Source organism: Nerophis lumbriciformis, linkage group LG23, assembly GCF_033978685.3.
Source record: "Nerophis lumbriciformis linkage group LG23, RoL_Nlum_v2.1, whole genome shotgun sequence".
Lineage (NCBI taxonomy): Eukaryota > Metazoa > Chordata > Actinopteri > Syngnathiformes > Syngnathidae > Nerophis > Nerophis lumbriciformis.
The window spans coordinates 12,194,376-12,210,705 of NC_084570.2; the positions used below are offsets into that span (position 1 = coordinate 12,194,376).

General features: G+C 41.9%; 1 protein-coding gene across 2 annotated transcripts in view; it reads right to left on the bottom strand.

The window, feature by feature from the left end:
* Positions 1–16,330, bottom strand: part of pard3ba (par-3 family cell polarity regulator beta a) — a 464,804-nt gene that overhangs the window by 138,240 nt on the left and 310,234 nt on the right. For both annotated transcript variants that reach the window (XM_061985093.1, XM_061985094.1), the window contains 2 exons: positions 15,587–15,685; positions 15,272–15,517 (listed from right to left, as the gene is read on the bottom strand). In XM_061985093.1, the coding sequence (XP_061841077.1) occupies positions 15,272–15,517; positions 15,587–15,685 (345 nt within the window). The remainder of the gene's footprint in view (positions 1–15,271; positions 15,518–15,586; positions 15,686–16,330) is intronic.

Sequence of the window (16,330 nt, forward strand, 5' to 3'; positions counted from 1 at the left end):
TAGCTGGCCACCATGCTGTCCCAAAATGTCCTCTACAATCCGTGACGTCACGCGCAGGCGTCATCATACCGAGACGTTTTCCGCAGGATATTTCGCGCAAAATTTAAAATTGCACTTTAGTAAGCTAACCCGGCCGTATTGGCATGTGTTGCAATGTTAAGATTTCATCATTGATATATAAACTATCAGACTGCGTAGTCGGTAGTAGTGGGTTACAGATGTCTACTTTCGCATCAATAAAGTGTAAAAGATGAGCGCAAGCAGGGGAACAGTTTCCTTGGTAACACACCTATGAACGCTAAGACACATGCGATCGCTTTCATTTACTTTAACAAAATGAAAAGCAATGATTCTTCATAGGACCACACGTGGCGTCGTTGCTAGGTTACGCTGAACTTTCGCGTAAAAATACACCACCTGGGCATCTGTGCATGCATATTTCTGAAAGTGTGTGTATGAACTAAAGCCACACCAGCAAGACGTAGAGTATGCATTTCTACAAAGTGTGTGTGTGTGTGTGGCCCGGTGACCGAGCCGCAGGTGGCGGTCCGTGAATGGAAACAGTCAGCAACAAGGGAGCATGTGCAAGTAGGGTCTTTTATTAATATCTCAATATTTTTAGGCCAGGTCATGATACACGATATATATATCTCCATATTTTGCCTTAGCCTTGAATGAACACTTGATGCATATAATCACAGCAGTATGATGATTCTATGTGTCTACATTAAAACATTCTTCTTCATACTGCATTAATATATGCTTATTTTAAAATTTCATGCAGAGAGGGAAATCACAACTACCGGTAAGTCAATTTACCAAAACTGTATTTATTAAACAGTTATTAAGCAGTTCAAAACAGAAAGTGCAAGATTGTCAGAGACATTTTAAAACAAGCTATTAGTGCACTTTTGTGCATGATATCACTAAGATGACGTATCAAAACAACACTAAATTAAAGTGCCCTTTTTGTACAGAACGCCACTACAATAGTTTAAAACAAATAAAGTGCACTTTTGTGCATGATGTCACACAAGATATTTCGATAACTCTCAAATAAAAATGAGCTGCACGATAGGAAATCAAACAATGTATGTCCTTCGCCGCCAGCTGCAATCGTTCACCGGCAATCAGCACACTTGCCTGTAATGAAGGAGCTGCCTTCATAAGCCTGCACAACCTGCCATGCCGGGCCGGAATATAGTCTTCTGTACCGTAAGCCGATATCCAGCGTTATGCCCTCTCTCTGTACTGATCCCTGTGCTTTCCCTGTGTTGATTGTCGTGTCCTCCCTCACCCCGCAGTTCCCTGTGTGTCGTGTGCTCCTGGATCTTCCCTGTCTTCCTCGCGCTCCCTGGTTCTCGACTCCTCGCTTGCCTCCGGACTACGACGACTCTCTCCTGCCTCTCGACCCCGCTTCCGTCCCTGGACAACTCTGCCTGCCTTGCCCTTGTCGGACAGCACCATTCCTCCCAACACGCACCGCCAACATTTATGGTAAAACGCTCCAGTTAAATACTACACCCATTCCTTTTTGGATTGTGTCACACACACCATTCTATAGTTTATTAGTTTTGTTTATAATTATATATATATTAACTATATATATAATAAATCATTGAACATTACCAACCTCTGGTGTCTGTTGCCGTCATCTCCCCCTGTTAAACCATAACAGCTGCTACTTTTTGTATCAATGCTTTTGCCGCATACTTGACATATTACGCTTGTCTGTTCAACATCTTCCTGCTTAAAGCCAAACCACCGCCAGACGATGGACGCCGTGCTGTTTTTCTTGGGAATTAATTATTCTTCCTCCATTTGTTACCAGATTTGCATCTTTCTTTCTCTCGTATTTTTGTCATACGGTGTTGATCTGGAAATGGAAGACGCCAGGCTCATTTGGGTCATTGGTGGTTGCTTCGGCATTTTGTTGGGTGTGGCACCGGCCGGAGATGTTGACATGCGGAGTTTCAAGCACTCCTTATTCTCTAGCGGGTGACTTTTCAAATGATGCTACAAATTAGTAGTGCTGCTACTTTTTGCATCAATGTTTTTGCCGCATACTTGACATATTACGGTTGTCTGTTCAACATCTTCCCGCTTGAAGCCAAACCACCGCCAGATGATGGACCTCATGCTGTTTTTCTTGGGAATGAATTCTTCTTCCTCCATTTGTTACCAGATTCGCATCTTTCTTTCTCTCGTATTAAAGTTAAAGTTAAAGTACCAATGATTGTCACACACACACTAGGTGTGGTGAAATTTGTCCTCTGCATTTGACCCATCCCCTTGTTCACTCCCTGGGAGGTGAGGGGAGCAGTGGGCAGCAGCGGTGCCGCGCCCGGGAATCATTTTTGGTGATTTAACCCCCAATTACAACCCTTGATGCTGAGTGCCAAGCAGGGAGGTAATGGGTCCCATTTTTATAGTCTTTGGTATGACTCGGCTGGGGTTTGAACTCACAACCTACTCATCTCAGGGCGGACACTCTAACCACTCGCTCCGCTTGCACCTCCTTCCACAGCTAACTTTACCCACCTCTCTGCTCGGCGAGGGCATATGACATTGCACGCATATTGACGTATGTAAGAAGGTGCGCTTGTTTTATGTCTCTGTGAGAAGGAGAGACAAGAAAGAGTGAGAAAAGCCTGTAGTAAGAAAGTTTCACCATATTAGGCCTATACTGGCTCACCTGCACTGGCTTCCTGTGCATTTAAAATGTGACTTTAAGGTTTTACTACTTAGGTATAAAATACTGCACGGTCTAGCTCCAGCCTATCTTGCTGATTGTATTGTACCATATGTCCCGGCAAGAAATCTGCGTTCAAAGAACTCCGGCTTATTAGTGATTCCCAGAGCCCAAAAAAAGTCTGCGGTCCATAGAGCGTTTTCTATTCGGGCTCCAGTACTATGGAATGCCCTCCCGGCAACAGTTCAAAGAGATGCTACCTCAGTAGAAGCATTTAAGTCCCATCTTAAAACTCATTTGTATACTCTAGCCCAGTGATCCTCAACAGGCGGACCGCGGTCCATGTCCGGACCCAGCGACGTGTCCGTCCGGACCCAGCACGAATTATAGTAAAAAAATGTTTTATTATTTTTTATTTTTTTTATTTATTATTATAATTATAATTATTATAAAAAAATATAATAATTGTATTTATCTTTGAGTTATCGATAGCGCAAGTCAATGTTCTTTGTTGTTTTTAGTCAAATATCTCCACGTTTCGTTTACACTTCTCCGTGTCTCACTCACTCCGTCTCTCTCTCTCTCTCTCTCTCTCTCTCTCTCTCTCTCTCTCTCAGAGAGAGAAAGAGAGAGAGACGGAGTGAGAGCGAGAGAACGCCACTCTGATTGGCTGATTCCGGGGTATGGGTTGTCATCTCTATCACAACGACGCGCTGATAGGCTGTTACCACCGGGGTCATACACATGTGCACAGTGCATGGAACCTTTCGCTGCAGGCACACAGTTGTCTCGTATCGCTACTTCGCTAACTGTTCACTCGTCAGTCACTGAATGTGAATCAAATCACAATGGCATGCTCCAAGTTGGCTCAGGCTGGTAAAAGAAAGGTGGACAGGGAAAACAGACGTTTCAAGGAAGAATGGACAGAGCAATATGTTTTCATCCTACCTACTGCAAGTACCAGACCAATGTGTCTAATATGCAACAGTGCTGTTGCTCTGGTGAAAAGTGAAAATCTGAAACGTCACTATCTGAAAGAGCACCGCAAATTTGAAGAGACATTTCCTCATGATTCGCAGCTAAGAAAAAAAGAAATAATGAGGCTGAAAAAGTCATATGAAACATCAAGCAAGATTTTTGTTAAATCTATGACACAACAACAAATAGCAACAGAGTGCTCACTCAGAGTGGCATGGGTTTTGGGTTATTTATTTTTGTTTCAAAGAACATCGTTCATGTATTTTATTGGATATTTATTTTATTTTTGTTAATTTTAAGAAAATGTTAAACTACTACCTACCTCCTGCTACTATATAAGCTTGACCGATAATAAACGGACCCAGCCTGTTTCAAAAAAACATTTGTGGACCTTCAAGATTTGTACTTGAGGACCCCTGCTCTAGCCTTTAAATAGACCCCCCTTTTTAGACCAGTTGATCTGCCGTTTCTTTTTTTTTCTGCCCCCCTCTCCCTTGTGGAGGGGGAGTTACATAGGTCCGGTGGCCATGGATGAAGTGTTAGCTGTCCAGAGTCGGGATCCGGGGTGGACCGCTCGCCTGTGCATCGGTTGGGGTACATCTCTGCGCTGCTGACCCGTCTCCGCTCGGGATGGTCTCCTGCTGGCCCCACTATGGACTGGACTCTCACTATTATGTTGGATCCACTATGGACTGGACTTTCACAATACTATGCTAGACCCACTCGACGTCCATTGCATCCGGTCTCCCCTAGAGGGGGGGGGGGTGTCACCCACATCTGCGGTCCTCTCCAAGGTTTCTCATAGTCATTCATATTGACATCCCACTGGGTTGTGAGTTTTTCCTTGCCCTTATGTGGGCTCTGAACCGAGGATGTCGTTGTGGCTTGTGCAGCCCTTTGAGACACTTGTGATTTAGGGCTATATAAATAAACACTGATTGATTGATTGATTGATTGATTGATTGATTGATTGATAGTGTAATGCCCGCAGCTAAAAGCAACTGCATGAGAACTTATACTGGAATACTCACAAAATAGTCATTTTCTACATCACACAGAGATAAAGACATATATCGAGTATATTCAATGACTTCAATGACTTAGATTTATATATCGCTTTTTCTAGACACTCAAAGCGCTTCACAGAGAAGTGAGAAGCCATCATTCATTCACACCTGGTGGTGGTAAGCTACTTTCATAGCCACAGCTGCCCTGGGGTAGACTGACAGAAGCAAGGCTGCCAATTTGCACCTACGGCCCCTCCGACCACCACCTATCATTCATCATTCATTCACCGGTGTGAGTGGCACCGATATATCGTCCAGCCCTATGTGCAAGGTGGCTGTGTATGATTATTAATGTGAGGACCGATGCAAACACATATGAGGAATAAAGTCTTATTGAGGTGTCACCAAAATATGTGCAGGGCGGAGGCCTATAAAACAATATCTGGTTCAGCCTTCCTGCAGAGTGTAATGCAGACGAGGCTCCTCATCCATCACGCTCATGCTAAAGAGCAACTAATATACATTACCAGCAAAGCAGGGAGGCCGACAGAGTGAGAGAGTCGGACAGAAAAAAGGGCTAGTAATGAAGCACCCACCACTGGCGGATGAAAGCTTAAGTGGTCCAACAGATCTGTCAGGCTGGCTCGACTGTGGCTAATTATCCCTGCTTCTCTTCTGTCTGAATCCTCCAATCTACCATGTAGTCCACATCGCTAATTCTAGACACCTTCACTGGCTTTTCTCCTGCTTTCAATTTGTCCCTCCATTCCCATCTGTCCCCGACTCGTAGAATGGGGATTCAGTTTCCAATTTGAAAGTCGATAGCTTAAACGGTGCATTCACAATTGTAGTCGGGTGTAGGGCTGCAAATAACGACTATTTTGGTCGTCGATTAGTCATCGATTATATTAGCGATTGGTCGATTACAGTCGTGGTCAAAAGTAAAGAACATAATGTCATGGCTGTCTTGAGTTTCCAGTAATTTCTACAACTCTCATTTTTTTTGTGATAGAGTGATTGGAGCACATACTTGTTGGTCACAAAAAACATTCATGAAGTTTGGTTCTTTTATGAATTTATTATGGGTCTACTGAAAATGTGAGCAAATCTGCTGGGTCAAAAGTATACATACAGCAATGTTAATATTTGGTCACATGTCCCTTGGCAAGTTTCACTGCAATAAGGTGCTTTTGGTAGCCATCCACAAGCTTCTGGTTGAATTTTTGACCACTCCTCTTGACAAAATTGGTGCAGTTCAGCTACATTTGTTGGTTTTCTGACATGGACTTGTTTCTTCAGCATTGTCTACACGTTTGAGTCAGGACTTTAAGGAGACCATTCTAAAACCTTAATTCTAGCCTGATTTAGCCATTCCTTTACCACTTTTGACGTCATTGTCCTGTTGGAACACCCAACTGCGCCCAAGACCCAACCTCCGGGGTGATGATTTTAGGTTGTCCTGATGAATTTGGAGGTAATCCTCCTTTTTCATTGTCCCATTTACTCTCTGTAAAGCACCAGTTCCATTGCCAGCAAAACAGGCCAAGAGCAATATACTATCACCACCATGCTTAACGGTAGGTGTGGTGTTCCTGGGATGGCTGTCTGTCCATGGCTGTCTTGAGTTTCCAATAATTTCTACAACTCTCATTTTTTTGTGATAGAGTGATTGGAGCACATACTTGTTGGTCACAAAAAACATTCATGAAGTTTGGTTCTTTTGTGAATTTATTATGGGTCTACTGAAAATGTGACCAAATCTGCTGGGTCAAAAGTATACATACAGCAATGTTAATATTTGGTTACATGTCCTTTGGCAAGTTTCACTGCAATAAGGCGCTTTTGGTAGCCATCCACAAGCTTCTGGTTGAATTTTTGACAACTCCTCTTGACAAAATTGGTGCAGTTCAGCTACCTTTGTTGGTTTTCTGACATGGACTTGTTTCTTCAGCATTGTCTACACATTTGAGTCAGGACTTTAAGGAGACCATTCTAAAACATTCATTCTAGCCTGATTTAGCCATTCTTTTACCACTTTTGACGTCATTGTCCTGTTGGAACACCCAACTGCGCCCAAGACCCAACCTCCAGGCTGATGATTTTAGGTTGTCCTGATGAATTTGGAGGTAATCCTCCTTTTTCATTGTCCCATTTACTCTCTGTAAAGCACCAGTTCCATTGCCAGCAAAACAAGCCCAGAGCAATATACTACCACCACCATGCTTGATGGTAGGTCTGGTGTTCCTGGGATTAAAGGCCTCACCTGTTCTCCTCCAAACATATCGCTGGGTATTGTGGCCAAACAGCTCAATTTTTGTTTCATCTGACCACAGAACTTTCCTCCAGAAGGTTTTATCTTTGTCCATGTGATGTAAACTTTTGACTACGACTGTACCCATTCAGTTGTTCTAATATAGCCATTTGCTTTTAAATTCAGCTTAAGCTTTTTTTGGCATGTGCTAACTAACAACGATGACTAATTCATTTAGAAATACTGTATGTATTTGTACTGTAACTCTGCTGCTCATTAGGCTGTTAGAAAAACAAAAAATAACTATCAAACTGTTGTCCATTTAAAAGCAACGACAGGCCCAGTGCTGACAAAAACAAACTATGTTTTGTATGAGAAGAAAGACCAATACAAATTGCAGCAATAAAAACAAACAACAAAACTAACTTCCTCAAAAAGAAACAACCAATTTGTGATTTATAAAGCTGCACACAGACATATTATTGATTATTGAGTAACTGCTGGCATTTTGTTTTTATCAATCTAAGAGACTCGATTAATTCTAAACAATTTAGCTATCTAATAGACTGGTAATTTATTTGGGCTGTCAAACGATGAAGATTAATCACATCTGGAATTTGGATTATTCATGATTAATCACAGATGTTTACTCACTTGCATACTTGAAATTATCTTAACCTCTAAAGGCCTTAGTGGCCACATCCGTGGACAGCACCTTTTAGGTCTTATTTCCAAAATTGTGTACACTACTGAATTGGGGTCTTATGCCGACATATGGACACTCATACTGCTATCTGGTGGTGTCAGAAGAGTATAACATACAACGGGATTTGGAAAAAAAAGTGTAAAAATACAAATTAGCATGTCACTACACATAAAGTACACGTTTGTGTACTTATGGACTAAGTACATCATATAAAAAGATGATTTTTAGTTTTTATTCTAATTAGGGTCCAATAAGCCCAAAGAGCAAAGAGAAATAAAAAAATCATGTAAACAAACAGCTTGGGCCTTAGGAGGTTAAGAAAAGACCCCAATATTTGTACACAAATGCAATTTTGTTGTCAGAATGTCATTCAGGATCATTTTTAAGCGTTTTACTTTAATGCATGTCATTTATTTGCCCAAAACTTGGTAACAATTGTATCTAAAGTTCTTCCAGGCTGTATTTTGGAGTGAAATTTGACAGGGAGCACACCAGTCGGAGTCTCCTCACTCATTTCTGTACTGACGTATGCGTTGATCTGATCGCTGATCGTATAGCGGTTACGGTAAAAGAGCTTGTACATTCAAAATAAATTGCATGATTAATCTAAGTGTGTACATGCAGGGTGCATTTTGTTTACATCCGGTTTTGGTAGCTCGGTTTTCGGTGTTCAAAGTCTAGTGGTCGAGTTTTCAATCCATCACTTAATAGTGCGCAAATAATAGGCTATATAAATATCAATTCATACTGTAACGACCAGCTAATGTTAATGTCTTATGTTCGTGTGGCTTGGATTTTGATGTCAGTTTTTCCCATGTTTGCAAAACACGCTGTCCGTGCCTGAAAGTCGATTGGCAGGGAATGAGGAAGTGTTGTTGTGTGTCCAGGGAAGCGTGGACTCACAAGACAAAAGTGTTTGCACAGGAAGTAAAACCTGTTGGAATTGTGCCGTTTGTTACCATCAGATTGATAATAAAAGTTAAAAATAGCGTCAAACTTTATGTGATTTGTTTTGGGGGCTACAATATATTATATGACTTCTGCTTGGTCTCAAACTTGCTAAATGTAAATTCTAGATTATATTTAATGCATTTCCCACCTGGTAGTAGACAAATGTGGCCATGGACTTACAGGCTGGTCGACTTTCACTTCCCTCGAGATGACAAAAAAGACAAAACACGATAGTTGCGGCAACTTTTTTTTACCCCTTCATGAGGATTGTGATTGATTCTTCATCCTAACGGGATTCTGTGAGCCTCCCCTCGGTCGACATCCCAGCGAGAGCAGAAATTGTACAGTAAGTGTTTGTTTTACTATGGTTAGTTTGGATGTTTAGCACCTACTAATGCTGCTGATGCTATAGTGTTTCAATACAACTGCATCCGTTTAGCACTTGGCTTCTAAAACTTATTGCTCATCCTTATTGTGATCGGGTTAAAAAATATAAGATTCTGGATCATAATTTTTCCCAAAGTAATTGTTGTTGGCTCTCAAAAAGTCTGTTTGATTAGCATTGTTGTTGATGGGGAAGGGATCTGTGGTTTCTCTCTCTACGACTGGCTTGCTTATTAACTCTCAACATGGCTCAGGAAGCTTTGTGAGATTGATACTATTTTAATCATATCTATTCAATTGCAAACTTTGCATGTCTTTTCATGTCATAAATTAGATACAAACCCCAAAACCAGTGAAGTTGGCACGTTGTGTAAATCGTAAATAAAAACAAAATACAATGATTTGCAAATCCTTTTCAACTTATATTTAATTGAATAGACTGCAAAGACAAGATACTTAACGTTCGAACTGGAAAACGTTATTTTTTGCAAATATTAGCTCATTTGGAATTTGATGCTGCAACATGGAACATCCCACAGGTAAACAGGAACAGTACTGGGAACAGGTGGGTGCCATGATTGGGTATAAAAGCAGCTTCTATGAAATTCTCAGTCATTCACAAACAAGGATGGGGCGAGAGTCACCACTTTGTGAACAAATGCGTGAGCAAATTGTCCAACAGTTTAAGAACAACATTTCTCAACCAGCTATTGCAAGGAATTTAGGGATTTCACCATCTACGGTCCATAATATCATCAAATAGTTCAGAGAATCTGGAGAAATCACTGCACGTAAGCGATGATATTATGGACCTTCAATCCCTCAGGTGGTACTGCATCAACATGCGACATCAGTGTGTAAAGGTTATCACCACATGGGCTCAGGAACACTTCAGAAAACCACTGTCAGTAACTATAGTTGGTCGCTACATCTTTAAGTGCAAGTTAAAACTCTACTATGCAAAGTGAAAGCCATTTATTAACAACACCCAGAAACGCAGCCGGCTTTGCTGGGCCCGAGGTCACCTAAGATGGACTGATGCAAAGTGGAAAAGTGTTCTGTGGTCTGACGAGTCCACATTTCAAATTGTTTTTGGAAACTATGGACGTCGTGTCCTCCAGACCAAAGAAGAAAAGAACCATCCGGATTGTTCTAGGCGCAAAGTTGAAAAGCCAACATCTTTGTGGTATGGGGGTGTATTAGTGCCCAAGGCATGGGTAACTTAAAAATCTGTGAAGGTACCATTAATGCTGAAAGGTACATACAGGTTTTGGAGCAACCTATGTTGCTATCCAAGCAACATTATCATGGACGCCCCTGCTTATTTCAGCAAGACAATGCCAAGCCACGTGTTACAACAGTGTGGCTTCATAGTAAAAGAGTGCGAGTACTAGACTGACCATTGAAAATGTGTGGCTCAATATGAAGCCTTAAATACCACAACGGAGAAAAAAAAAAAAAAACGTTCCTCAGTTCAAACATTAACTATCTTGTCTTAGCAGTCTATTCAATTGAAGATAAGTTGAAAAGGATTTGCAAATCATTGTATTCTGTTTTTATTTACGAATTACACAACAGGCCAACTTCACAGGTTTTGGGTTTTGTATATATGATAATAGGCAACTAGTTTTCCCATTATACTGGTACTTTAATAGCTTTTTTCGATTACACTATTTCGGTAACACTTTAGTATGGGGAACACATATTCACCATTAAATAGTTGCTTATTAATAGGCAAATTAGTAACATATTGCCTCTTAATTAGTCATTAGGGACGGCGTGGCGCAGTGGAAGAGTGGCCGTGCGCAACCCGAGGGTCCCTGGTTCAATCCCCACCTAGTACCAACCTCGTCATGTCCGTTGTGTCCTGAGCAAGACACTTCACCCTTGCTCCTGATGGGTGCTGGTTAGCGCCTTGCATGGCAGCTCCCTCCATCAGTGTGTGAATGTGTGTGTGAATGGGTAAATGTGGAAGTAGTGTCAAAGCGCTTTGAGTACCTTGAAGGTAGAAAAGCGCTATACAAGTACAACCCATTATTAAGTACTTATCAATGCCTTATTTTGCATGGCCTTATTATACAACCAGTAAGCCATTAACTAAGAGTCTTCCCTCAATAACCTCAGAATTATTGCTTATAGTAACCCTAACCCTAACCCTTATATCAGACCTGGGCATTCTACGGCCCGCGGGCCACATCCCGCCCTTTCTGCGTCCCTGTGCGGCCCGCGTGAGGCCAATCATAAATTACAAAATAAATTGAAAAAGTATCTATGTCGAGTGTGCAATACAACAGTGCTGCTTTTGTTTTGAAAAGCGTTATTTGTATTACTTCCGTGTGGACGTATGCTCGTGCGCGATTGTGAGTGAATGTGAACAGCGGCAATGACAAATTACAAAATACATTAAAAAAAAACATCTATGTCGTGCGTGCAATACAACTGTGCTGCTTTTATTTTGAAAAGTGTTATTTATGGGCGTATGTCCGGGTGTAACCTGTGAGTGAAGGTGCACAGCGACAAGTGATGCACGGTTAGAGACGCTAAAAAGAGAAAAGTTGATGACGAATGCTATGTTTTCAACAAGACATGGACTATTTCTTTACAGAAATTAAAGGTAAAGCCGTGTGCTTAATTTGTGGTACACAGGTTGCTGTGTTTAAAGAATATAATTTGAATCGCCACTACACGACGAAGCACGAGGAAAAATACCGGAATCTGTCTGATGAAGTGCGCGCAAGGGAGGCTGATGCGTTGATGGTAAAACTGCAAACCCAACAAGGACTTTTTGCCAAATTTCACACCCCCAGAGATGCAGCTGTCAGGACAAGTTTCGTTATTTCTCACAAAATCGCCAGAAAAAGTAAGGCGTTTTCTGACGGAGAGTTTATTAAGGAGTGCTCGTTGGACTCTATTGCGCTGATATGCCCGGAGAAGAGGGGCGCATTTGAGAACGTGTCACTCTCCCGACGCACTGTAACAAGGCGGGTTGAGACCATCGCTGGAAACTTGGAGCTTCAGCTGAAGAACAGAACGGCCGACTTTGACTGTTTTTCGCTGGCTTTGGATGAGAGCTACGATGTACGTGACACCGCCCAGCTGCTCATCTTCTTACGTGGGATAACTGCAGACTTTCAAATCACGGAGGAGCTGGCAGCCATGCAGTCATTTAAAGAGACAACCACAGGTAAATGACTTGTTCACAGAGGTAAATGTGTGTTTGAACATGTTAGGACTGAAATGAGACAAGCTGGCAGGTGTGACAACAGACGGTTGTCCAAATCTGACGGGGGAAAAATGTTGGGGCTTTTAAAGAGGATGCAGGATAAAGTGACAGAAATTGACATTTTTGCATTGTATTATACATCAGGAAGTGTTGTGTAAGACAGTGTTAAAAATAAAACCATCAAAAGCAATCTGCTTTTGTATAAAGTTAAGTTAGGTTAAATTAAATTATTATTATTAATATTATTATTTATCTTAAGGTATATCAAAAATAATTTGAGCAAAATTTAATTGAAATATTGTCGGTGTGGCCCTCCAGCAGTGCCTGGTAAAAATTAATTGCCCACCCCTGCCTTATATGTTGCCCTAGGGCAGGGGTCGGCAACCCGCGGCTCTAGAGCCGCATGCGGCTCTTTAGCGCCGCCCTAGTGGCTCTTTGGAGCTTTTTCAGAAATGTATGAAAAATGGAAAAAGATAAGGGGAAAACAATCTATTTTTTGTTTTAATATGGTTTCTGTAGGAGGACAAACATGACACAAACCTCCCTAATTGTTATAAAGCACACTGTTTGTATTAAACATGCTTCACTGATTCGAGTATTTGGCGAGCGCCGTTTTGTCCTACTAATTTTGGCGGTCCTTGAACTCACCGTAGTTTGTTTACATGTACAGGTAAAAGCCAGTAAATTAGAATATTTTGAAAAACTTGATTTATTTCAGTAATTGAATTCAAAAGGTGTAACTTGTACATTATATTTATTCATTGCACACAGACTGATGCATTCAAATGTTTATTTCATTTAATTTTGATGATTTGAAGTGGCAACAAATGAAAATCCAAAATTCCGTGTGTCACAAAATTAGAATATTACTTAAGGCTAATACAAAAAAGGGATTTTTAGAAATGTTGGCCAACTGAAAAGTATGAAAATGAAAAATATGAGCATGTACAATACTCAATACTTGGTTGGAGCTCCTTTTGCCTCAATTACTGCGTTAATGCGGCGTGGCATGGAGTCGATGAGTTTCTGGCACTGCTCAGGTGTTATGAGAGCCCAGGTTGCTCTGATAGTGGCCTTCAACTCTTCTGCGTTTTTGGGTCTGGCATTCTGCATCTTCCTTTTCACAATACCCCACAGATTTTCTATGGGGCTAAGGTCAGGTGAGTTGGCGGGCCAATTTAGAACAGAAATACCATGGTCCGTAAACCAGACACGGGTAGATTTTGCGCTGTGTGCAGGCGCCAAGTCCTGTTGGAACTTGAAATCTCCATCTCCATAGAGCAGGTCAGCAGCAGGAAGCATGAAGTGCTCTAAAACTTGCTGGTAGACGGCTGCGTTGACCCTGGATCTCAGGAAACAGAGTGGACCGACACCAGCAGATGACATGGCACCCCAAACCATCACCCAACCATGCAAATTTTGCATTTCCTTTGGAAATCGAGGTCCCAGAGTCTGGAGGAAGACATGAGAGGCACAGGATCCACGTTGCCTGAAGTCTAGTGTAAAGTTTCCACCATCAGTGATGGTTTGGGGTGCCATGTCATCTGCTGGTGTCGGTCCACTCTGTTTCCTGAGATCCAGGGTCAACGCAGCCATCTACCAGCAAGTTTTAGAGCACTTCATGCTTCCTGCTGCTGACCTGCTCTATGGAGATGGAGATTTCAAGTTCCAACAGGACTTGGCGCCTGCACACAGCGCAAAATCTACCCGTGTCTGGTTTATGGACCATGGTATTTCTGTTCTAAATTGGCCCGCCAACTCCCCTGACCTTAGCCCCATAGAAAATCTGTGGGGTATTGTGAAAAGGAAGATGCAGAATGCCAGACCCAAAAACGCAGAAGAGTTGAAGGCCACTATCAGAGCAACCTGGGCTCTCATAACACCTGAGCAGTGCCAGAAACTCATCGACTCCATGCCACGCCGCATTAACGCAGTAATTGAGGCAAAAGGAGCTCCAACCAAGTATTGAGTATTGTACATGCTCATATTTTTCATTTTCATACTTTTCAGTTGGCCAACATTTCTAAAAATCCCTTTTTTGTATTAGCCTTAAGTAATATTCTAATTTTGTGACACACGGAATTTTGGATTTTCATTTGTTGCCACTTCAAATCATCAAAATTAAATGAAAAAAACATTTGAATGCATCAGTCTGTGTGCAACGAATAAATATAATGTACAAGTTACACCTTTTGAATGCAATTACTGAAATAAATCAAGTTTTTCAAAATATTCTAATTTACTGGCTTTTACCTGTATAACTTTCTAGGACGTGTTTTATGCCACTTCTTTTTCTGTCTCATTTTGTCCACCAAACCTTTAAGGTTGTGCATGAAAGGTGAGTTTTGTTGATGTTATTGACTTGTTGGAGTGCTAATCAAACATATTTGGTCACTGCATGACTGCAAGCTAATCAATGCTAACATGCTATTTAGGATAGCTATATGTACATATTGCATCATAATGCCTCATTTGTAGCTATATTTGAGGTCATTTAGTTTCCTTCAAGTCCTCTTAATTCAATTTATATCTCATGACACACTATCTGTATGTAATATGGCTTTTAATTTTTTGCGGCTCCAGACAGATTTTTTTTTTGTATTTTTGGTCCAATATGGCTCTTTCAACATTTTGGGTTGCCGACCCCTGCCCTAGGGTCCAAATAACTCTAAACTTTATTGTCTTTGTTACTTTAATAAGCAACTAACTAATGGTGAATATGTTCCCCATACTAAAGTGTTACTACTATTTCTATAATTGTGAAAATACAATACCAAAATCAAGATTAAAATGTGATTAAGTGTCCATGCCTGTCAATGGCCCCCGAGTTGCACTTTGGACAACCCTGCCTGAAGACATTTACAACACCGGTCAACAGAGATGTCAAATGAACCATGCATGTGTAAATACAAGTGCACATACGAGGGGTTCAAGTACATTTGTTCATGTTTTATGTATTTTGTCACCAGACCGTGACTGCTGATTAGTGCCAATACCGTCCCGCTCATGAACCTCTCTCACAAAGGCGCTAAACGTGCAAAGAATACTATTCAGTGTAACACCTTCCTCCCCCTCTCACCTTTCTGCAGGTTGTTGCCGAGGCTTGACCACCTGGGCGTAGAGGTTATCCAGATTGGCGGAGGCCTGAGGCTGTTTGCCCGCCGCAGTCACGGGAGCCGCCAGGGAATGGGTGTGGCCAGGCAACTGTGGCGAGTCCGGCTGAAGGAAGTTGTTGATCCGGGCGTAGCTGGGGTCAGTGTCGTCGTCTTCCACATCCGGGAGCGTGCCCGAGTCAAAGTCGATTTCGGCGTATCGCGGATCAAAGCTTTCATGAGAAGGGAGTGGACATCGTGATGAGTCACGGTTTATCGGGGCGTTGGTGTCAAATTGCTACCTTTCTCTGCCGCCGCCCTCCTCCTCACTCAGGGCTTCCAGTTTGTTCTTCACCACTCTCAGCGCATCTTTGCTCTTGTCTTCCTTCTTCTTGCCAAACCTGTGTAAGAGAGCAGAAACATCTTTTAATTACTTCAGGGAGATTAATTATGGGCTGACCTGAACCCTGAAACTTCCTGTTTATCTCCAAGTTTGGCAAACCTATTACTGCAAGCTTAGACGCTGGTGGCAAAGAATTGTAATCGCTTTGATGAGGATGACAATCCAGTGTGTGTGTGTGTGTGTGTGTGTGTGTGTGTGTGTGGCCATGCAATTCAGCACACGGCGCATGAATATTTAAAACTTTTATTAACTGTTGCTTCTCGGCTTCTTGTTTTAGGTTTTTTTTTTTTCCACATCACATTTGCTAGATCGGCCATTATTAAGCCTCTCTCTTTGAATATTTCATACTCTCTGCTGCGCATGATCTCACTCTCTTCACCCTCGTCCCTGCCTCGGAGAGTTTGCTGAGCCAATCTAATGTCTGCGTTTAGCTCATTAACGGCGAGGCACTTCTCATTATCGCTACAGGAAGACATGAAGCTTGAACGGCAACCTGTTGGCCTGGCTATGAGGACAGAGTGTTAGTGCTGGAGTGAAGGAAACCATTTTGTCTGTCAGTTTTAACAATGCTTCCTCCTCTTTCTCTTAATGTAATCTGCATTACCTTCACACTTATAACGTTCCTCTTGCCACACACTGTCCT